Source organism: Microtus pennsylvanicus, chromosome 1 (assembly GCF_037038515.1).
Source record: "Microtus pennsylvanicus isolate mMicPen1 chromosome 1, mMicPen1.hap1, whole genome shotgun sequence".
Taxonomy (NCBI): domain Eukaryota; kingdom Metazoa; phylum Chordata; class Mammalia; order Rodentia; family Cricetidae; genus Microtus; species Microtus pennsylvanicus.
In genome coordinates, this window is record NC_134579.1 from 165824062 (window position 1) to 165847598 (window position 23537).

The following is a 23537-nucleotide window of genomic DNA, read 5'->3' on the forward strand; positions in this document are numbered from 1 at the left end:
TGACCTCCTTGTGTCCTCACATGGGTGAATGTCCTCAGGCACACATATGTGCTCACACACACACACACACACACACACACACACACACACACACACACACACACAGAGAGAGAGAGAGAGAGAGAGAGAGAGAGAGAGAGAGGGACAAGCAAAAACTCCTTAAAGGGGTTGGAATTTTGACAATACTGTTAATTTTCTGGAGGGTATCTGCATCAGAATTCTTGAGACATAAAAGGAAGCATTTTTATATAAGCAGTATAATATAAATTTTTTATGCTTTGTCATTCTTTAAAATGAATCAAAAATTTAGGTATCCTTACAACATGCTTTTGTGGAGTCCACCGTGTGTTCAGTGCTTAGAGTACACATCAGTGCCCAATAGATGCCAATAAATGTTTTTCTTTTTTTTTGTTTTATTTTATAAAAAGGGTTTTTCTCTGTAGCTCGGGCTGGCCCCAAACTTGAATCCTCCTGCCGCAGTGTCCCAAGTGCTCATTAACAGAGCTAAGTTTCCACATGTAGTCCAACAAGCGTTTTCTGAACTAAACTGCGCACAACACTGTTGTGGGATCTCTGCACATTGCACTAAGATACATTCACTGTGATTGGTGAAGAAAAGCTGAATGGCCAATAGGTAGGCAGGAGGTATAGGTGGGATTTCCAGGAGAGAAAAGAAGAGGAAGAGAATCTAGGTTCACAGGAGACACCAGGGGATGTGGAGAGGAAACAGGAGGTGCAAGATGGAAGAGAGAACACTATGTGATAGAACATAGATTAATATAAACGGGTTAATTTAAGTTGTAAGAGCTAGTTAGGAACAAGCCTAAGCTATAGGCCAAACTTTCATAATTAATAATAATAAGTCTCTGTGTTGTTATTTGGGAGATGACTGGCAGGACAGAAAAAGATTCGTTGCACAACACATTGCAAAGCATGCTGAATGCATTGTATTTACCATTACAGTCTCTTGCACAGATAGCTGTTTGCTAGAACAGGTAACTTGGATTTTATAAATCAAATATGTTAAGCTGTGTAGCAGTACTGCCCATAGGATACACTGGTAAAACCAAAAAGTGTATGTGTGTGTGTATTTATGTGTGTACCTGTGTATGTGTGAGTGTATCTGTATGTGTATGTCTGTTTATATGTGTGTACATGTGTGTGCATGTCTGCATGTATGTATGTGTGTACTCGTGTGTGTATGTCTATTTATATACATATGTATATGTAAGTCCAAGTGTGTGTATGTGTGCGTGTATATGTGTGTGTTTGTGTACATATGATGTTAAGTAAGATGGACCAATGAGATGGTAGACCCAGAGGCTACAGTGCAGTCAAGCACTGGCTAGCAGAGGCAGGGTCAGCTCCAGGGTGGCGATGGTAAGTCTTATTTGAGACACAGAGACTCATGCCAGTGTTCAAAACTCTCTTTGCAGAAGCCCAGAGCTCCAGCATCTCCCGCCACAGAGGAGGATGCCCGCCTCTCCTTCCCTAAACCTCCACCGGACCCCGCCAAGATAAGAAGAATAAGCGGTGCGCGCGCACGCTTCTACAGGGCTGCGTCCCAGGGAACGCTCCTGCCCGACAGAGCCCATGCTGTCGCCCACTGTAAGGCAGTGTGACATCCTGCAGACTCAGACAGGCATCCTGCTTGAATTTGCACAGAAAAGCTATTTTTTTATATAATTTTTCCTGCCCCTAGATTCATACATAAACTTAGACTTTGTTAATATTGGCCACATAGTAGCTAAGAAAATGATTTATGTATTTCTCTCCAGCGATGTGTAAAGAATATCTAAATTCACTACGTTAAAACACAAACATTACTCTCGTAAGAAGAGAATATTAGAGTAGGTGTTTTCAAATGAATGGCTCACATAGAAAAAAGAAATAATTTTTAGGGTAGAGTTTTTGTTTTATTTTGGTTTTGGGTTTTCAAGACAGAGTTTCTTTGTGTAGCTTTGGAGCCTGTCCTAGAATTCGTTCTGTAAACCAGGCTGGCCTTACAGAGATCCTCCTGCCTCTGCCTCTGAAGGACTGGGATTAAAGATATGCACCACCTCCATCTGGCCTAGGGTAGAGTTTTTAAAACGTTGTTCATTCATTAGAAATTAATGAGAATTGGGCACTGAAATGGCTCAATGGGTAAAAGTCCCTCCCACCTAGCCTGTCAACCTGGGTCTGATCCTCATAACCCAAGTGGTGGCAGGAGAGAACCGACTCCCGATGGTTGTCCTCTGACCTCCACACCTGTTCCCTGACCCCCTGAATGTGTGCACGCACCGTAAATACATCAAAATATAAAAAAATAGTTCAAAGAAACGAGTGAGGATTGTGAGTCTCGTGCTGCTCGCCAGCACCAGCTTTAATTGCTTTCTGATCCTTGTGAAGATGTGGACTTGAGTTGAATGGGACTTTTGTTCTTGCTGTACCAGCGCTGGCTGTGTGCCTAGACCCACAAGTGGAGGACAAAGATGCCACCATGTAAGGAGTGTAGCAGGTGGATCAGACTCTCCCCAGGCACACTGCAGGCTCCCAAGGGCAGGGATGGGAGGAAGGATTGGTGGGATGGCAAGAAATCTGGTGGATAACTCTAACATTGAAAGAAAGAAGTAGAACAGAAGAAGTAATGAGAGCCCTCAGGATCTGCAGGGTGCAGGCCAAGGACTGGGTCAAAAGATTCCAGCTGTTGAGTGAGTGCAGTCTGCTGTAAGCTGTTTCTTACGGCCCCTGCTCAGCAGGGTAGAGAGCTGTTTCATCCTAAGTGGATTGAACCGGGCCTTCCTCGTTAGGGACCCATAAAGAGGGGTTGGACCACCATGACCCAGGTGGTCAAAAGCATCCATCTGGGCTACACACTTCCAGCTGAGCATCCGACTTGTTTGGATTGGAATCTTTTCTTTTCATTGCCAACATGTAGATGGTAGCAGGATGGAGGGGGAGGAGCCAGGTTTATGTCTTCCTGTAAAAAAAAACCCAGATCTGGAGGGACTGTGTCTTCCCTAGGAGAATGGTTGGAGCTCAGTGGTGTCGAGATAGCCTGGGATAAAATCAGCAGGTCCCATGTGGCCCCGGGTTATGTCAGATATTTTCCCATTGGTGGTGGTTATAGAGGGAGAGGTCCTCCCAGACTGCGAGGAGGATAAAAGCATAGCAGGGAAGGGAGTGACTGCACGTTCTTCAGCTCAGGGGCCGTGTGAAGGTGCCTTGAATGGCACTGAGGCAGCCATGAGCAAGCTGTGGTCAGAGTGTCCATGGTGAAAGGACAGGCAGACAGAGAGGCCCTATCCTGGGGTGAGTTCAGGAGCAGAAGATGGTCAGCCATGGGGAAGGTGGGGGAGCTGGGGCTGGAGGGCCGTGAAGATCCTGGGAATGAGGACAGTGGCCCTGACTTGATTTTGCCTGCCAAAAATGGTCAGGACAACAATCAGGACAGCGACAACATGGCATCTGGTTTTAGCTGAGCAGCGCATCTCAGCTGTAACTGCGTGAGAGCATCAACTGGGTGGGGAACTTCAGGCTAAAGGATAGAAATGATCCCCAAAATATAGTCTTTCTGGGCACTCGTCCCGTCATCCTGCTTCTTGGGTCCAGGGTCAGGTCGTCAGACCAGAAGGGATGGGAAACAGCAAAAGGAAATGCCTTGCCAGGATGAGAAGGGTCTCGGGAGCTGGGGGTGTCTTCCAAATGAACATGTCTGTACCTGAGTTCACTGCTCACGTCTTCCTGCTGGTGTGAAGGGGACCAGGGAGAGAAGCCTTCCCACTGTCCTTGTCCTCAGTGCTTTCCCCTCCCTGCTTCCTGCCCCGCCTTGCTGTGCATCCTGGCCCTGGCTTGAAGGCCTCAGTGGCCCAGTCCCTGGCTGGAAGCCAGCGCCTCCCAACACACTGCGGTGGGTCTTCCTTCTAGCTCTTTACCTGTTCTGTTTGGCCGCAGCCCATATCTTTGACTTCTGTATCTACACTCAGGAAATAATGACAATAAGAAGCCATTGTCATTTAAAAGGGCATCTCAATTTTTAAAAATGAACTGGAACTGCCCCAGCCTGGAATCCCTGTCATTTATGCAGGAGCAATATTCTCTATTGTCTAGAAAAGGTGCTTTGTAGGGTCCCTGAGGCCCCAAAGCCATCTGAGCCTGGAGACCTAAGGTGTGCCTTTCCCTGGGTGTGAAGTCTTTCGTAACTGACACCCCATGGGTGGAGCTTGGGTGTGATGACTTAGAATTCTTGGGTTGAGCCTAGGGAAGGGACAGAGTCTTATGTGGTCGCCCTCATAGGTACACTTAGTGTAGAAGGCAGGTTTGACTCTAGAAGTGGTGAACAATAGCTGACTCCTCCCATCCTCACCCCCAGTTATCAAACCAGAGGCCCCAGGGCAGACGCCACTGTATCCCAGTCCCTGTCACATTTTCCATCACCAAGCCCATGGACCGAGTCTGTATCCTTCTTTTCTGCCACTCCCAAAGCCTTTTCCACCTCCTGCCTCACCCCTGCCTCTCTCCCTTTAGATTTGTCCTTAGCCCTTTAGGGGGTTGCAGGATTTCAACACAAGACCTTGGGAAGTGTCAGCAGGGCGGGGAGATGCCAAGATCCTCATGGCTGGTGCTGCCAGCAGACACCCTACCCCTTTAAGCCCGAGGACCATGAGACATGAGCAGAGTCTGTGTCCCATTGAGCATTAAGAGGCTCGGAAGGGAACACATCAGATAGCATCACCCCTGGTTCAAATCCTTCAGAGGACCTCTGTGCCTCCAAGAACGATGATCACACTGAGTTCCAGAAAATTCCAGAGGATGCTGATGGTGAAGCGTTAATAGCAGTTCCGTGGAAATGTTCCAGAGTTCAGGCAAGTCAGGGAGGCGCTGTGCATCCTGCCGCTGTGCTTTCTAGAGTGGGGAGAGAGCTATTCTGGACAGGACAGAAAGCCAGACGTGGCCCATTCACTCTGTGTTCCTCCACTTGACCAGGCCGTGAAACCTCTCAAGAACTCAGCTGGGCAGATACTAGCTGTTCTAAAAGGCAGAAACTCTTTTTCATAAAGGCCTGGACTGTAAATATTTTAGGTCCTGATGGTCCATTTCATCTCTGTCCAATATATTCAACTCTGCCACTATAGTGTGGAAGTAGCCATTGCTGATTTATGACTACTGATTTTCATACCTTAATACATCATTGTTCACTTGGTTTCCCCCCCACCCCACCCATCCAAAATTATAAAATACCATCTTTATTTATCAAGGTATTATAATACATGAGACGGAGCATATTTCCTGGCTTCTGCCTAAGGGACTGGAGTCCCAATTCCTTTGCAAGCACAGCTGTTGTGATCTGGCTCTAGCCTAATACATCCCAGGCCCTTGCCTGTCTTCCTGCATCCTAGGAGTTACGAACCTCGAAGCCTGTCCACCAGAAACCCACATCTCTCTGCTAGGTCCGGCCCGCTCAGAGTTTCCACAGCTTCCCTAAGCAGTACCGCCAGCACCCCTTCCAGCCCCAACAGTGCACCCCAGGAGCCAAGCGTTCATTCAGGCACCCCTTCCAGCCCCAACAGTGCACCTCAGGAGGTGCCATTGTATTATTTGCTGGGCTCAGTGCAAAAGACAAATTTGGAGAACTTTGTTTAAAAATCAACAGTTTCAAGGTGACAATGGCAGAACACAATACTGTTGTGGTCTCCTCTGGACGATCAGTGACCGTGGGTCACGTGGGCAGCACCTGCCACGTAGTGTTCCTTCACAGGTATGTTAGTGAGTGAAGAAAACGCAGGAGGCAGAGTGAGGGACTGAAGTGGTTTATAATCTAAACCGTGTGCCCGGTAGATTGGAAGCACGGCTGGTTACGGTGGTGTGGTAGATAGGCACAGGCCAGAGGATGGGCTCTTGGCTTCCGGGAGTGTAGCACTACCCTAAAGTTCTGAGTGAGCCAACACCATACGCGTCACAGTACAGAGCCCTATCAATTCATTCTTACCCTGTGCCGGATATGGAGGTGGCTGGAGAAGGTGGGGGAGTTGAGAGAGATGAACACCACTCAGCAGATGCTCAGGCGGTTGCCCTTGAACCGAGCCCAATGGACTTGAAGTCAAAGCCCTGAGACAGGGAGCTGTAGCTGGTGCCCTGGAGGCTCCATTCTGGCTCTGATGCCCATGGGTCACTTAACATCAGTTTTCAGGTCTTCATTTCCTCTTTTCAACCAACCTTTGCCGCTCCTATGACTTCCAATGGCGATGTTGGAAAGCAGGGGCAGGTGGAGAGGGGCTTAGGTTGTCATTCACTTGCCTTGTTTGCTGATTTCTAAGTAAGTACAGAAAAACTCGGAAGTGTTTTCCTACGTGAAGCTCGCTTCTTCCCAACCCTCACCCACGCCTCCCTTTTGACATGGATTCGGCTGGGGCAGGTGGATGACAAGCTACTCCTGACGTCTGGTTGCTGATAGGGAAGTTATGTTTTTGGTATAAGATTCTGTGTTCCTAAGCTCAGCATGTGTTCCATCTCGGAGGTGGGCTGAGATTTTGCTAGCCTATCTGCCCCTCTTCAGGAAGCCTTCTCAGTGGGTTATGTCTGCACGGCCCTGGGACCTGGGACCCTGGGACCCTGAGGCTGGCCCTCCTCCTCCAGGGCTTGTCTACAGTTCTTCTTCCACCACCCTGGGCACTCCCATGCCTCCGAGCCCCTGCACAAGCTGGTCACCCTGCTCCAAACACTCATGGGTGTTCTCTCATGGGTGTGGGTGCTCACCTTCCTTCCCTAACACTCTCCATCCCCCATTAAAGCTGCTTTCGGTCTCCTCCTCGGTCCCCTTCAGCCATTTCCACTTCTCTTCTGCTTGTCACTTGTCCTTATTAAACACACTGTGCACTCTGTGACTGTGTGCTCCTTATAAAAAGGCCCAAGTGAGTCCTGTGCATACAGAAGCCTCCACCGCTGATGTACCGCTTGCCTTGGTACTCTATTAATTATATTAGTGTTTTTGTTATTTGGTTGTTTGCTTGGTTTTATTTGGTTTTTCCAGATATGGTTTCTCTTTGTAACAGCTCTGGCTGTGTTTTGGGTTTTATTGACACTAAATCTCTTGTAAGCTAGGCTGGCCTAGAGCTTACTATGTTGTAAAGGCTGGCTTTGGACTTCTTAACTTCTTCCCTCTCCCTCCCGATTGGCTGAGATTACAGGTGTCTAGGAGTCCTTCGTGGGATGCGTAGTTCATAAACTTAAGTGCCTGTGTTTTCTTTCAAGTAGACATCAAGCCAGTAGAGTTAATATCCTGTTCCTTCCTTATCCACAGAAACGATGGTGCCAAGACTAAAACTGTAGTAGAGTATTTATTATGTTCAGAGAGGTCTTGACCATAAAACCTCCAGACTTGATTACAAGTCATGGGTAACTTTTATACAAATCCATCGACTACAAAAAAAAAGCATTAGAAGGCAGCAATTCCTGAAGTAAGAAATGTGCTGAGAAAAGATCTTGCTATTTCAGCAGAGACCACGGAGGAATCCAAGGAGACTGTTACCGCGGGGACGTCTACGGCAAAAATAAATGGGACCTATTTAACAGCGTCACATTCCACGGGCCATTTAGAGAGTCATCCAGTCCGACTTACTTATGACCAAGGTTTCAGAGTAACCAAAGAGCAAGAAGCTTTCGAGGAACCATGTCCACCGTCTCATCTCCAAAGCCGAGGGTCAGTATTCTCGCCTGTGGGTTTTGGGGGGAGAGTAGCTGTTGTCAGTCAACTGGCTCTATCTGGTGCAGACTGATTTGTTCCAGCCCTCTTCTATAGGCGTGGTTTTTAGTTAATGCATGGTAGGAGTGGGCTTTTTCTCCTCGTGGTTGAATAGGGTTGGCTTTCCCTTATTCCCAGTTCATCCTTGAAACCCTGCTATGTGTAGAAGCCGGGACAACCCTAGGGCTGTCAGATGAAGGTGAAGGTGGATGGTTTCAGCTAGGCCCCGAGTGACAGATGAGTAAGGAAGGTTTCTGTCTCTGTAGTATTTGGGGTTCTTGCTGGGCCTGGGGTCCCCCCTGACCACCTTTTGCTTTAGTCCACTGCTGTAAATTCCACAAGAGTAGGCACTTATGTTATTCTCCAGTAGACACTTGGTTTAAATATATTTATTGTGCTAACTAGTGGCTAACACAGGAACACCCCGAGGGATGGGTTTGCCCCTCATGCCTGAATGGTGGGGAGTGGACTTTATGTATCATTCTTAGATAGGACTTCCCAGAAGCTCTTTCCTACCACACTGAGGGGTAGTGGAGGGAGAAGCCTTGTGTGGGCTTCATGCCCATTCCTACCACGGTGATTTACTAAAACCTTAGGTCTAGAGGTCGGAGGAGCAGAGAGAACAGAGGACAGGCCGTGTCCCAGCCCTGGTCAGTACTGATGCTAAGATAAGCAGGCTTACTCAGTTAAAGATTCTTCCCCCTTTTTTTCTAGAACTTTCCATTGGGTCATCATGGACAAATGCCCAGTTCAAATTTGTTTAACAAGATTAAATTCCACTGGCCATTTTAGGCCCCGAGTCCTTGTTCCTCTCATTTTAGATTCTGGATCTGATGCTGGCTCTTCCACACGGACCACCCCACCCCCACCCCCGAAGTGGCCACTGGCAGCTTGTTCGTGTAGCTGAGCTGACCTTGTCAGGCTGACACAGCCTAAAGAGTGTCACCCAGAGAATTTATAGTAGGCAACCTAGAGGTCCTTGTGATGCTGCTTGGCTTTCAGGACATCTTTCAAATTAGGGGAAAGATGACATATCGCCGTAAGTGGAAGAGAACAACTTCAAATTAGGACTCTGGGAGCCGATCAGGAGGCATCAAACGGGCCCTCACAGGCAGGCAGTTCCTTTCCCAGTGGTGACATGCAGGCTGTGGAACTCTGTGTCACCCCGGCAGGAGAAGCAGCAGGGCTTGTGCCCCACAGGAAGTGAGCATCTCTCCCCTGCACCCATCCTTACAGTAATGCGAATTGACTAGAGACAGGCAGACAAGAGCGAAGCCATTTGTTTGTTTATTGCCATGAAACTTCAGATGTTGTGAAACAATCAGACAAGCCAGGGTTCGCTATGCCTTGTCTTTCTGGGACAGCAGGGACATTTTAGTGACATACTTTATCCCACAAACAGCAAAGGACAAAGCCATTAGGGACCTGGGCAGGCCCTTCCTCCTGTCTGTTCAAAATGCCCAGGCGCTGGCAGCATCGCTAATCATCCTCCCTTTGTCTCATGGGATGGTGGTGTGGACTTTAGAGTTTGCCTGAATCAGCCTCTGCCTCCGTCCGGCACTGGGTGGAATTTTCTGAAGAAATGCCAACAGAAAAGTTTATATAGTGGGGTGAAAGCAAACGAGAAAATGGAAACTCTTAGCAATTCTCTCATTAATTACGCTTGTGAATCAGCCCGGGACATTCAATAATTGTTTCTTGTAAACATTTGAGTGACTGTAATTCCAAGAAACGGCCTCCACTGAGCAGTGGAGTATTCCCACGTTTGCCGGGTGCGTCCTCTCCTTAGTTAGCACGGTTTTTGTTTTGTTTTGATCCTAATCCTGAGACTGTAAAGTAGAAAAATGAAGAGTCTCGTCAGTGAGATGAGCTGGCAGGAGCTGGTAGATGGGGGTGGGGGTGGGGTGAAGAGTGGGCAGGGAGTGGGAGAGAAGGGGAGTGGGGGGAGTAGGGCGAGGGGGAGGGGGTAGCTGGGGGCTGGCGCTGAGTGTGGGCTGAGGAGCAATGTGAGTTCATGGAAGGACCTAGCAAAGGAGGACTTGCTGGCTCCCTACTTGGGGTCCTCCAAGCTTCTCCGGTTCAGGAGAGGAAAGAACCGTTTATTTCAGCAAACTCGCATTGATTTGTGTGCCCTGGAGTTTAACATTATACTTATTATGGGGTAGGGGGGTAACCCATTTGCTCAGCAAGGTAGCATCAGAAAGGAAGTGACGAAACCCTGACAGAGAAGCTGCTCACACACACTCAGGAGGCTGTCGTTGTCATCTGTGTGCGCCGGTTGCTACAGTCTGCACGTGGCTGTTCTCACCCACACCCCATGATCTCCTACTCTGTCACCACAGGGATTGAGCTCAGGAGAGCTGGCATTTTGTCAGAGTGTGCTGCCTGTCTCCACCCATCCATCCTTCCACCCACCTATGGGTGCAGCCGTGAGCCCCTTTATGTAACGCATAAGTACTTAAGTGTGTAAGTGTGTTCCAGTCAGCGTGGTTTGGGAACGAGGGCAGCTACATGGATGTCACACCCTGGGTGGTGGATGGCTGTGACCAGTGCTGGCTGTCACTGGGAGCAAAGTTCCAGGGTCTCTCCATGACTTGATTTAGCTGTACATCCTTGGCAAGTCACCAGACACTCCCAAGGGCTCTGTTTTGTATTTGATGGAAATGACTGCCCCCTTCTCCCTTCTCCCGTCTCCTTCAGGCCTCCGCTGCAGGCTGTGGAATGGTGACTAAGGCTTGAAAGCCTTACTTGTAAGATGTCAAGGGCCTTTGGTGTGGTGGGAATGCAGCAAATACTGCTTTTAGGGAAGTAGAAGCAGGAGGCCCGGGAGCATGGCTAGTCTCCCTTGTCTGTCAAGCTGGAGGTCATCCCAGGCCATTTTAAGCCCTGTCTCCAAAAGCAGTGAAAGGGAGAAAGAACAAAGGAAGGGAAAGAGGACGAAATAAAAGGAAGGAAGGAGAGGCGCCTGGTTAAAACAAACAAAGCATACAAAAAAAAGTAACAGCAGCAAAGATTTAAAATGTCAGTGAAGCAATAATGGACCCAACCCCGAACAATTAAACATGGACTTCAGCTTCCCTATGGAGAACTAGCCGGCTTCCTTTGTAGATGGTACATGCTCGGGCTTTGTTTGAATGAAAGCTGCCCGTTTCTCCCTGACCTGCCTTTCCAGGGCCAGCTAGTAGGGTCCGCCAGTGCCCAGCTAACTGAGCTCACAGTCTAAGTAATAAAGGCTGTCCGGACTCCCTGGGCTACATCAAGGCTTTTGAGGAGAGTGGCCTCTCTCCGGGCCCTCAAGTTGGGAAGATCATGCTTCCCAGGCCCTCAAGTTGGTCATCTACAGCTTAAGATGACCCTTTCACAACCATGGAAAGGGAAGTCCTACAGGAGCAAACAGAGCCAAGGATGGAGACAGCCGTCAAGTTCAGTGACTGTGAAACTTCTAGACCCAGCTCTACCGCAGAGCTGTTGTCACTGCCAAGATGTCCTTTTTCCTCTTTTTACCTTCCTTCTTTTCTTGGGTCTGTGGTGATGGTCAGTTTACGTATCCCAGACTAGGTTTTCAACTGGAACATAACAGTCTGAAATTTCCAGACTGTATGGAAGCTAGATGAAAGCAAAAAGATTGAGGGGCGCAACACACCTCCTCAGCCTCTGAGAAAGTTTCCTTAGAAGTCAGTCTGTTTCTTCACCGAGGTGCTGGTGATGAGATGTAAAGATGTGGGCGGCCTCAAGATAAGTGAAAGACTCCACTCAAGATACAGATCATGAAATGACCGGAGGGTGGGGTAGATCTCAGGGTGACATACTCTTTTCATCGCCTGTGAGCAGAGCGGGGAGGGGAGAGGGAGTGGGCGGATGGGGATCAAGGATCAAGGCTGGTCTCTCTTGTATGCCAAGCTGCTTTAACAAATTAGAATGCAAAGACGCTGTCTATCATGTAAGAGGACTCGCATGCGCGTCAGTGGTTGCTCTGAACACACCAGGGGAGTAGACCTTCCCAAGTCTGCAAAGGAATGGACCGGCTGTTTAGGGTTTCAGCTCTCGACCTCTCTGGATTCTATTCAGCCTCAACAAGTAAAGACATATCATAATATAAAGATACTTATAATAATATAAGGATAAGAAGTCTCCTAGGACTCGAGCGTCGTCAGGAACTAACAAAGAGAGAGGAAGAAAATGCATCCCGGAAGAAAGGCACCCGAGAGTCTCAAGTGTTCACGGAAAGTATGGATGGCTGGATTGTTCTCTCTTTAGGAAGGTGTTGGGCTCTGTGGGGTGCAGAAAATCAAATTGGAGCTTATAAACCCTCAAGATCAAAAAACAAACAAACAACAACAAAAGGCAGTGCTCAAAAAAGAAGTGAAAGAGAAATATATGAACAGGGAGAGGAAAGACATTTAATTAGAATAGAAGGAGCTAGAAGTGTGAGCTGTTCTGGGGCAGGCCAGAAGAAATCACAGAAAAAAATCGGAAAGGATAAAGCTGAGAGAATGAGTGGGGAGACTGAGGAGCGAGGTAGAAGGAGGAAACTTGTGTTTTGGAAGAGAACCCCCATCTCCTCTAGGTCCCTTCCTAGCACGGACTCACTTGGAACTGGGGACCAGGCATTCTTCCAAGTTATCTACGTATTTCCTCAAAGTTTGCAACAACCCATGAAAAGTCAGAGCTAATAAACAAAGAAATGAAAAATCAAGATATATTAAAAGATAACTTTCTACAGTAAAGACTTAAACACAAATAGACAATTGGCGTCCCAACAGAATCTGCTATGGAAAAATTGACAATACGACATTTCGAGCAGCGCTCACACTGGATACACTCTGTAGATCTTGGTTGGGTGAAGAAAGCATCCGGTGACCACTCAGGTCCAACAAGCAAGCCACAAGAAAGGAGAGAAGGGCAAACTGCGCTCCGGCTTTAGCTGAGCATCTCTCGGTGCCAGGAGAGAGAGGAGTTTAAAGAGAGAGACCAGGATTGTACTGGCAGTCATCTGTCCTTTGTTCAAAGGACAGCAAGCTGGGAAGAGTATTCATGCACTTTCTAGAAAATTCTTAGACAATGGAATGATGAGTCAGAATTCAAGACTTCACATTGAAAAGGATTTGGTAAAAGCATCCGTGGTAAGTTTATTTTCACATCATGAAGACGGAACAAACCTTGATGGTTTCAGAGCAGAAACCTAAGCAGTGTGGTCAAATACGAGCACCCAAACCCCCGTGTGGGAGGAAGTGTGACTGCGAATCTCGCCACTCGGGTGAGAAGCGGGTTTCTCAGACTGACGTTGAAATAGTTTCATGGTGATGCTTTCAGCGTCCCAATGTTCTTCGTTAGTTTTTTTTCTTAACTTTAGAGAGATCTTTTAAAAACTAACATCTCTTGGGAAGATTCATTTTCTCTGGAGCTCTGCAGTTCCTACAGTTTCACATGAATTTCTGTCTTCTCTGTTTAGACTTTCTCAGTAGAATAATATATATGGTATTATTGTATCTACCCACCTACCCTCCCTTCTGGGTACACTTCTGTTCTTTCCTTCATGTGTGTGCGCGTGCATATAAAATGTACCTGTAACAATATTTACCATATAATAACGATTTATTTCTGGCTAGTGGGATCTGGGAGGATTTTTTTAAGACTTCTTTGTACTTTGGATTATTATTGAACCTTTTCAAATAATAGATGTTATTTTATTTATATCACACACACAAAAGAAATGAAGTCGTTATTCTTTGAAGAAGGGTAATGTGACTGAAATGGCTGAAGAAGTTTCCACGGAGGGAAGACAGGCATGGGGCATAATGGTTCTGCAGCTGCCATGCTTGTCACTTCCCCACGTGCTATGTGAGGGTCCTGAGGTGACAAGCCTGACCTTGAGGCCCCTCCAGGTGTGTCTCCACACTGGTTGCTTAGGTGTGGCCTTGGGTGCACAAAGAAGCCCAGCCCCCCCCCCAGGCTCAACCCCACCCCCTCTCACTGAGTTTGAGTCAGAAGAGGAAGGGACTAGCACCCCCTGATGGCGACATTCCAGAATTGCAGTCAAAGTGTCAAGACGGCAAGGTTTAGCAGAGTCGTAAACCAAAGCCCAAGTCTTGCTTTTGAGGGTGAGGTTTGTTGGAACTCAGCTGGACTCTTGCATTTGCAGACTCTCTGTGGCTGGGGTCCCTCAGCAGCAGCAGGGCAGACTCTCTGTGACTGACAAAATCTAGACTTTTACCACCTGATTTCATTCAGTATCCTCTTGGAGCCAGTATTAAAAATGAAATGTCCTTTTCTTAAGACAAAGAAAACTTCTGTTCATAGTTTGCACATTTGCCTTTTCTTCTAATCATTCTTTAAATTTCCCCTTTCACTTTCTATAGATGTAACTTTTCCTAAAATGGACTTTTTCTTAATTCTAAATCTAATTAGTAGCCTGGCAATGGTGGCTCACGCCATTAATCCCAGCACTCAGGAGGCAGAGGCAGGCAGATCTCTGAGTTGAGGCCAGCCTGGTCTACAGAGCAACAGCTTTGGCTACACGAAGAATCCCTGTCTTGAAAAAGCAAAACAAAAATCAAAAACAAAAGCAACCAAATCTAACTAGTTATTATTACCCATATTATTTTATTACTGGTACAGCCAAGGAGCCAAACCTGTTTGTCTATATGCTTTAAATTATTTTTTACAGTCCTTGAGTTAAAAATGGTTTAAATATTTAAAAAATTTTAAAATATTAAAGGATTATATGTACATATATATACACACACACGTGTATAATTTATCCTTGACTTTGCCACTTAGCCTCCAAATTATAAATGTATAAAATACTAGCTGTCCCTTTAAGAAAACATTTGCTGATCCTTAATTGAAGAACTGTCATCATAACTAGAAGAACGGTCATGAATTATAGCAAAATCTATACTTTTGAAATATTTTAAAGAGCTATTATTTTATTTCCTTGGGGTATTTATGGTCCCGCAGTGGATGTGGTCGGGATGATTGATTGTGCCATTCACCATGCGCTGCAGGAATGCCGTCAGTTTTGTATAGCATTGCCTGCGACAGTTGGTTCTAATAGTTCAAGTGAAACGTAAGACCTTTGTCAATGACAGGGGCCAGGAGACTTTACATCCTGAAACAACGGCGGCTGCAGAGGAGAAGCCCCAAGAAAACCATGTGGAAATTTCTGTTTTCTCCATGACTTTAACCTATAGCCAGGGCAGAAGCTGAGAGCATTGCTGAGTCGGACAGCCCAAACCTTGATGACACCTTTCGTAAAGCCCCCACTGCGGAGTCACCTTAGGTCGTGTGAGCCAGTGAGTGCCACCGATTCAGTTTCCACTTGTAGACTGATGTCCCAACTAATGAAACGTGGCTTTCTTCCTCTGAAAAGAATGTCATAGAAGAGCCCAGTGACTAATTTCCAGAATTGTTTTATTTGGGCACATCAAAAAAAATCATTGTGAAAAATTTAATGATGCTGTTTAATAACACGGGGCAGGAAGCTGGGAAGAACGGTTACTCTGCATGACTGAGTGCAGACATAAAGACATCTGATAGGCAGGAAGTCACTGCCGATACGAGGGTGGAATTTAATAACGTGCAGAGGTCGGAACTGCATGGGGACGTCTGCCTTGGCTGCACGTGTAGGCAGAGGAGTTGACTGATGTACCGGTGGGATGCGACCAACAAGGCTGCTGTTGTGGTGTCAGGCACTGAAAGAGCTGCGCGGAGCGGAGCGAGGGTCCCTTTCCAAGGGATATAAACAGCAGACTGTAAACAAATGGTGCAGCAAAAGTGTGAAGATCCACCCGGGGGGGGGGCAGCATTTGAAGGGCTTAGGACAGAAGAGTGAGCAGTTAACTAGCACAGATCATTCCGTCCTCCCGCAGCCTCCTGGTGGGGGCACCATGATTCCTCCTACCCCCTTCTGTACAGATGAGGAAACCTACTTGTAGCAAAAACTCTCTGACAGCCACACAGCTTCGAGGGGGTGTAAGCCACAGGGACGAGGGCAGCAGCTCCAGATTTTTCAAGTATTTAAAGGGTTTCTTGAGGGGAAAGATGCAAGTTTGTTTCCGTCAGCAGTGCATGTTTTGTGGTACAGGCAGGGTCATCTGCTCCTCCTCAGTGAAGGAGGGGTGTTCCTTCCCCCACATTCTCCCTCTCTGTGAGACAGGAAACACAGCTCACCTTGAACTCACCGACACCCTGATGCCAACTCCTAAGCCGTCCAGCCCATGCAGCTCTGACTTTCCCTTGGTATCTGTCTTTCTTGCTCACGCCTGTGCAGAACTTTAGCAGATGCGGACACAGAGCTGTTTGCCTTGGCCAGACAGCACCTCTTTCCTTGGTCCCCAGCGACTGTGACCCCGTGCTCCGTTAGGTCCTCTTTCCAGGAATGAACCAACTGCACAAACGTCCATTTCTTCCCTCCTCCTGATGCCTGTGTCCTTGCAGGGAGCATCCTAGAGGCCTCGGTCTCCGGCTCACAGCTACTCTTCCAGGACTCTGGTCCCGTGTGCCCCTTGGAACCCTTTCTGATGCCGCGTCTTTGTCCCACCTGGCATCAGACGCTGATTGTTCCTCTAGGTGCCTGTAGACTCAAAGAAAAACAAAAATAGTACAGACAACCTGCTAAGTTCCCTCAGTGTGACACCTGACATCCTAAGCAGAAGTCTTGCCTTTGTATGAGGTCAGGGAGCCCTGAGCCAAGTAGGTTTCCAAGGTCATGAGACTGTGGCTGTTGACCCAGGATGTGAACTTAAGCTGGGGGAGGTGTCCGTCCTCTCAGTGTCCAGCCACAGTGATGACCATGTATGGTGGTGGTGAGTCCAACGCCTCTCTCTTTGTGGGAGCTGGGGACAGTACTGCCAAACATGTGCACATACGGGGTTTCCTCATGCTCTTCTAAGAGTGAGGCTGCACAGGTGAGGTGTCATGGAGCCGGAGAGACTGGACAGGTACTCAGGGGCAGTGCTGTAAGCTGCAAACTGTCTTGATAATTTCAGTGTGTGTTCAGAACACACACACACACACACACATATGCAAACACTTGTATACACACATACATCATATATGTGAAACTCTTGATATTGAAATTTCAGGCTATAGCTAGAAATGAAAAATACAGTAAATCCCTTGGTTTTCCATCCCATTGAAGGTTTTTTTTTTAATTTTAAGGTTTTATGCATTATAATGGTGTGAGCGTACATCGTAGCACACATGTGGAGGCCAGAGGGTAAACTGTGGAGTCGGGTCTTTCCTTCCACCTCTACATAGCCTCGGGGAATCAAGCCTAGGTCACCTGACTTGCCGGGCAAGCACCGTTTCCCTTTGAGCCATCTCGCCGGCCCTGTTTTTATTTGCATATATTAATTATAGATAATAATGGGTTCCGTGGCCCTGATAGCTATATCTGATGTATTTTTGTCATCTCACCTCCTTCGCCCTCTCTTGCCCCCTCCCACACCTTATACAGATATAGAAAAAGATAATGCCCTCAAGTCAACTATAGCTGAGAAAAGCTGCAGCTGGGTAAGCACACACAAAGTCAGGCACCTCCATGACAAGCCAGGCCCACTCTTGCTTGGAACTCAAGATGCTTCAAATCTAGGGATTTGTTTTAACCTTTAAAATATTTCTATGAATATTTTTAGAGAATATTAATTGAATTAAGTTTTAAAGTGGGACTGGGATATACCATGATGCAATGGGAAGAGCAGTGGGTTGAAAATTAGAAGCTCTGCATTCCAGAGCTGACCCTGTTGTGTGACCTTGGGCACATTGGGCTGGCTTCAGTTTTCTAACTCGGTTTCGTGTTGTAACAGCGCCCTCTTGTGGTCTATATCCTTAACCATTTTCCCCAGTCAACTTTGGATTTATTATTAATATCATTATAATTATTGTTATTATTACTATCATCATCATCATTATTATTATTTTGTTCCGTCTAGTGTTATATTTCATACTGTTAAGTCAATAGACTTGTGCTCTTGCAGATAAATGTTAGAAGGCAAGGTAGATTAAAGCAGACAATTAAACACCATCTCAAACTATTGCAGTTTATAAAAATAGAAATATCATTCTGTTTCATTCATTCCTCCTAGGGACCAGGGGAAGCGGCATGCCAGGGCCTCCTCATGTCCTAGCAGCTCAGACCTGAGCAGGCGGGAAACCAGATCAGGTAAGATACTTGTGTGCTTGGCCCTCAACATCCTTTACCCTCAGCATCCTTCATCCTCAGCATTCTTCATCCTCAGCATCCTTCACCCTCGGCATCCTTCACCCTTGGCATCCTTCACTCTCAGCATCCTTCACCCTCAACATCCTTCATCCTTAGCATCCTTCACCCTCAGCATCCTTCACTCTCAGCATCCTTCACCCTCAACATCCTTCATCCTTAGCATCCTTCACCCTCGACATCCTTCACCCTCGGCATCCTTCACCCTCGGCATCCTTCACCCTCGACATCCTTCACCCTCGACATCCTTCACCCTCGACATCCTTCACCCTCGGCATCCTTCACCCTCAACATCCTTCACCCTCAACATCCTTCACCCTCAACATCTCCATGTTGTTAAGGCAATGGGACTTGTTTTTCAAAGACAAATGTCAGGTGGAAGTCATAGGCTGTTTAGGGGGGTCTCGAGTACCATACTATGTTCTGATTAACAATTCTCTGTTCATCAACTTCAAAACCAGAACCAACTTGCTCAAAAACCAACATTTATTTCCTAAGTTTTTATTATCTCTCTTTGGTCTTACCAGTACCCAAGTCTGATGCCTTCAATGTGGATAGATGCTCACAGAAATTCCAGAGTGAAAATATCTGGAGGATGGCCAAACTTGACATTGGTGGAACTCAAGTTCAAAAACACTGCCCATTTATTCAAGTGAAACTATAACATTTTACTATGAAAGTCCTTTGGGAGCTTGAGGAAATAGACCAAGGGCTAGAAATGGAACAAACTGTGGTAGTGAGAAGTGAACCAGTGGGCATTTGTAACATTGACTGGAGTCAATACAGGCAGCGGATGAAATGTTAGTTATGGGAACAAGAATTAGGGATCTCTGTGCCACGTCTGGCAAGACGAAGTTCCACCACACCCATTTTGATGGCTAGTGACCCCCAAGTGGAAGAATATGGACAGGGTAGGCATAAAGAAGGCTTCAATGTTACAAGGTTTTAAGTCCTTAAAATAAAGAAAAAGATTCATATGAGGCACAATGTCAATATTGGACCAAGCTGGTCAGGGCTGCACAGGTGCTTGCTACATTCTTTATTATTTTTGTTCATTCATACAAAAGTTTCTGTCTGGATGGATGATTATACATCTATAATCTGGACATTTTGGAATCAGAGGAAGGAGGATTATGAATTGAAGCTGGGTTGAGCAACACAGTAAGACTTTGTCTCAACAAAAATAAAAATGACGATAAAACTAGCACTGGGTGAAGTGTTCTCTTCAAATTAGCTTCTCCTCAGGAGGGAGGCTCTTCATGGTCACAGGGAGTGAGTGTATCCAGAGCTCAGAAGAATCTAAGCCCTTCCTATTCCCAAGACAGCTGTTGCCAGGGGCTTTGCATCTGCACGCTAAAAATAGCAGCCGGTCCTAACATTGTGTCGAGCTGTGTCCAAAACTCAAAGCTGCGGTTAGCAACTGTAACCACTGAGGCAGCAGAATCTTCAAAAACAGGCAGTACTTCTGCCTGACTTACCCAATTTCCTGTTGAATCGTAATTTTATATTTAGCAAACTGTGAGCCTAGATGAAAGTGTTTTTTTTTAATTTTCAAGTTGTTCCCTAAGACTGAGACCAAGTGTGTGAGAGTGCATGTGCACGTGTGCGTGCGTGAGCGTGTGTGTGCGTGCGCGTGTGTGTGAGCGTGAGTGCACATGCTTCTGTTTCTAGAATTATATGGGAATAATGTCTAGAACAGAGGTGGTGGGGCAATGAGGACAGCATGGGGATAAAGAAGTGACAAGACCATAGCCAGATGCGACCACATAATTGGGGATTCCTGAGAAAAGACCACATAGTGTGGCTGACTTCTCAAATGAGTCTGGATGGTTCTGGAAGGGTCCTAAGGAGGTAGCTAGCCTTTTGTGATTTCTGACTCACCTTTAGAATCCCTCTCTTTCTGGGTAAATGTGTTGTCTGATCTCTCTCTTCCTGAGGAACTAGTTGCTAACTGTGCTTTCTTGTAACTGTACACGGAAGAGCACACCGCACAGGTGTTTGTTTGTTGGGTTTTTGTTGTTGTTGTTTTGTTTTTGAAGACCATACAGATTTAAAGCCTGACTTTCTAGTCATTTTTGGGTTTTGGCATGTGGGAGTAGGTTCATGTTACCATAGATGTCACAAGTCCATGTTGCGTGTCTTTTTCTGTCACTCTGCACCTTATTTTTTGAGGCAGAGTCTCTCACCGTACCTGGAGCTCATATTTTGGTTACACTGAACTGATCAGGAAGCTCCCAGGAACTGCCTGTCTCTGGGTTGTGGTGTACAACACCATGTCTGACTTCTTATCAGTGTTGGGGATCCTAACTCAGGTGTTAGGCTTGCAATCATAAGTACTTTACCCACCAAGCCAGCCCCAGCCCCCCTAGTAGATTTAAGTGTTTCATAAATATGTCAAGGACATTATTAATACTGACTTATCTATCAACTTCTGGGTTGTCATTTGCATTTGTAAATGCTGATTTTGTTTATATACTCTGATCTTTAAATACCTTAGTTTACCTAGGATTATGAGCAGCTATAGTTTTAGACTGCTTGAATATTCATATTCACTTCAGAATCATATACATGTGTTTTATTCAGTTCAGGCATATTCAAAAATCCAAAAGGCTAAGGTGGTGGTCTACAGCCTTTTAGCTCCCGTTCTGAAAACTTCAATGTTCAGAAACTTGGAATATCTCTCAAACACAGGTAGTGGCAATGGCAGACCTGACCAGAGCTGCAGTGTGAGTCCTGTTAGTGTTAGTGTTCATGGACGGCGCTGTAGGGACTGCTCCAGTGTTAGTGTTCATAGACAGTGCTGTAGGGGACTGCTCAAGGAAGAGCCTGTTGTGAACACTGCTCCCTTTCTGAAGTTCAGGCTTTTCTGAATCCTGCCCCACACCTGGCCCCTAACGACAATTCGGTTTTGCTTTATAAAGTCTTGCTTATGGGTTTGATAGCTTAGCCAAAGTCTTCCTGTTTAGACTACATTGTATCTTTACCATTTAACCACCGTCTAGTTGTCAAGAATTCCCCGTTTGCTTTAGTGCTCCAGGGTTTTCCCATGCTCAGCTTGCCCAGCCTACCTGGACATGAGCAAGGTTTGATTTTTTTAAAAAAAAAAAAAAGCCAGCACACTTGCAGCAGAGAGTAGACATTCCCAGAATGCACTGGGATGGGTGGGGCATGGGCCCTGGAAGGCAGGAGTTAATTGTACAGCTTCCCTGCTTTCCTGGGAAATATCAGTGCTTGTGTGTGGGGGTTTCCTGTTTGGTGGCTTGAAGATTCATTTCGAACACTGCTTAATTCAAATTAAAATTTAAACCCAAGCCACTGTGGGTTATCCACAGAGTTTTCTATGCTCTATAGAGGTGGTTGAGAAGAGTTCAGTGGTTTTCTTTTATTTTAAGACTTACTTTTATTTCTGTGTTTATGTATGTATCTGTGTATGGGTATGCCTATATGTAAGTGCTGAAGTCCAGAGGAAGATGAAGTAAATAAATAAAGAATTGTAAAAATCATAAATAAATAAAGATGGTTGTGTGTACAGAATCTTCTGATTGCTCTTATGATTTCCAACAGCTCGTATAGATTTTTCCGGTGCCAGGTTAGGGGCACAGGAGGCAGACGTTAGAGGAGGAGGCTGGGGAAGGCCTCCGTGTAGCCGTGCCCCTCCAGCTCTCTGGTTGGTGACTTGAGATACTGCTTGTACAAGGTGAATCCTGATATGCCACTTTCTCTGCCAATTCTCTTTCATACATTGTTGCCTTTTAATCTGTTGGTTTGCAGTGGAGCTGAGCGGTAAGAGTGGAGGCGTTGTATGATCTTAGGAGGGTGATTTAGCTTCTGCCTGGATTCCACTTTTTCCATCTTCAGAAGTAAAACACAACCAAACAGCAGCCTCAGCTGGGTGTGCCAGCTCACACCTTTGATCCTGGGAGCCCAAAGCAGGAGAACCACTCCTGTGGCTTGAGCTACATAGATCCAGGACAGAGTAAGAGCTTGTTTCAGAAGCCGGGGGGGGGGGGGCACAGAAGAAAAGTGCATCCCATAATAGTCCCTCTTCTGCGTCCAGGATGCAGTCAGGGGCAGCACCGCCCCCTAGAGTTTGTGCGGCACTTGGTGGCATAGAGGTGACACACATCAGCTGTCACCCATTTGTTTAGCCAGGGAAAGGAAGTTCACAGAGCTTCACTGTCGCCTGATGTGTGGCACTCTGGCGGAGTTTTGCCTCTGCTGTGACATTCAGCTTTTATAATCCTAAAGCAAATATTCTCCCCTTTGCTGATGAGGAAACGGGCTTGGGAAGAGTCTAAGCTAGATAGACAAAGGTCACCGTACAGGCCAATAATAGAGCTGGGGTGGGGAACAAGGCATCTCCCCTACCCCGGGGAAAGCATAGCATTGGTGGTACTTCCTCTATAGGGTCTGTTCCGAAAGGGCTAAGATTTTCATAAAGTGGGTTCAGCTTTTAGTCTTTATGTCTGTCTGTCTGTCTGTTGGCCTGTCTGTCTGTCTGTATGTATGTGTATATATACATATATGTGTATGTAGCTGTCTATGTTACAGAGGGAAATTTTTAAGTAAAAAGTAACTTAAGCCAGTTTGCTTTCCTGTGGCCAGCAGCCTGCACAAAGCATTCTGCTCTATGAAGTATTCTAATCCCTCTTGTAAGTTCTGTTTTTATGAATTAAATCATTTGAGTTTTCTTTGGGGTACTTTGATGAGAAGACCCATGCTTCCCCTTAGAGTTGGGGCTTAGGGTGAAGTGAGATTTGATTCTGTTCTTAATTCATCTCAGCGACGCAGAAGAGCGGCCTCTGAGTGTGCCCTGTCACCAGTCCCTTTTCACAATGCCCTTTCCTTCTCCGGATTCCTTTGCAGCCTCAAGAGCCAGCTTACAGGAACAGGAGACAGAAATAGAAGTAGATGAAGTCTTTTGGAAAACACGGATTGAACCGATTCTGCGTGAATTAGAAGAGGGTAAAACAACAGTTCTTGTTTTAAATCAAAACTTTGCATTTACTTGCTACTCCCCATCGCCCTGATCTTTGCAGTGCACTTTGATGATTGTTTCTGTGGCTATGTTGAGAACCTGCTGTGCATTTGCTTGCCCTGTAAGTCTGTATAGTAAATACTATGAAAACCAAATTGTTAGTGAGTAAAACTATCCTCGGAATATACTGGGAGAGCCAGCTTCCAAAACTCCACAGTTGAGCAGGTCATGCATCTCCTCTCCCTGAAGAAGCGCTGTCTGTGTCTGCCCCTTCAGGGATACTGTCGCATTCTAGAAGGTCAGGAAAAGCAGATCTCTTGAACTGAGTGGGCCACACAACCTGGACAGCAAGAGCTGTGCGCATGGTTTTGTTGATTCTACTCCTGAGGCTAAGTCCCTCTGTCAGGGAGGCCACTCACACAGCTCAAGAAGTGGCCTGGGATGTGTCCTGTCCAGCATTCCAGTGGGCCACAGTGAGGCATTCCTGGGAGGTTATGGGGAGCTGCCGAGAGGATGCTGCCCGACCTTTTCAGAATTCCATTTAGAAAGGTGAACCAGAATCCTCTGGATTCTTGGTCAGAGCCACAGAGCAATCCCCATGCTTAGTACCGTGT

General features: G+C 46.5%; 1 protein-coding gene across 5 annotated transcripts in view; it reads left to right on the forward strand.

Moving 5' to 3' along the window:
* Armc2 (armadillo repeat containing 2) overlaps positions 1 to 23537 on the forward strand; it is a 114822-nt gene that overhangs the window by 19181 nt on the left and 72104 nt on the right. For all 5 annotated transcript variants that reach the window (XM_075944717.1, XM_075944709.1, XM_075944705.1 and 2 more), the window contains exons 4-7: positions 1437 to 1608; positions 7477 to 7681; positions 17812 to 17888; positions 22812 to 22910. In XM_075944717.1, coding sequence (XP_075800832.1) covers positions 1437 to 1608; positions 7477 to 7681; positions 17812 to 17888; positions 22812 to 22910 — 553 coding nt within the window. The remainder of the gene's footprint in view (positions 1 to 1436; positions 1609 to 7476; positions 7682 to 17811; positions 17889 to 22811; positions 22911 to 23537) is intronic.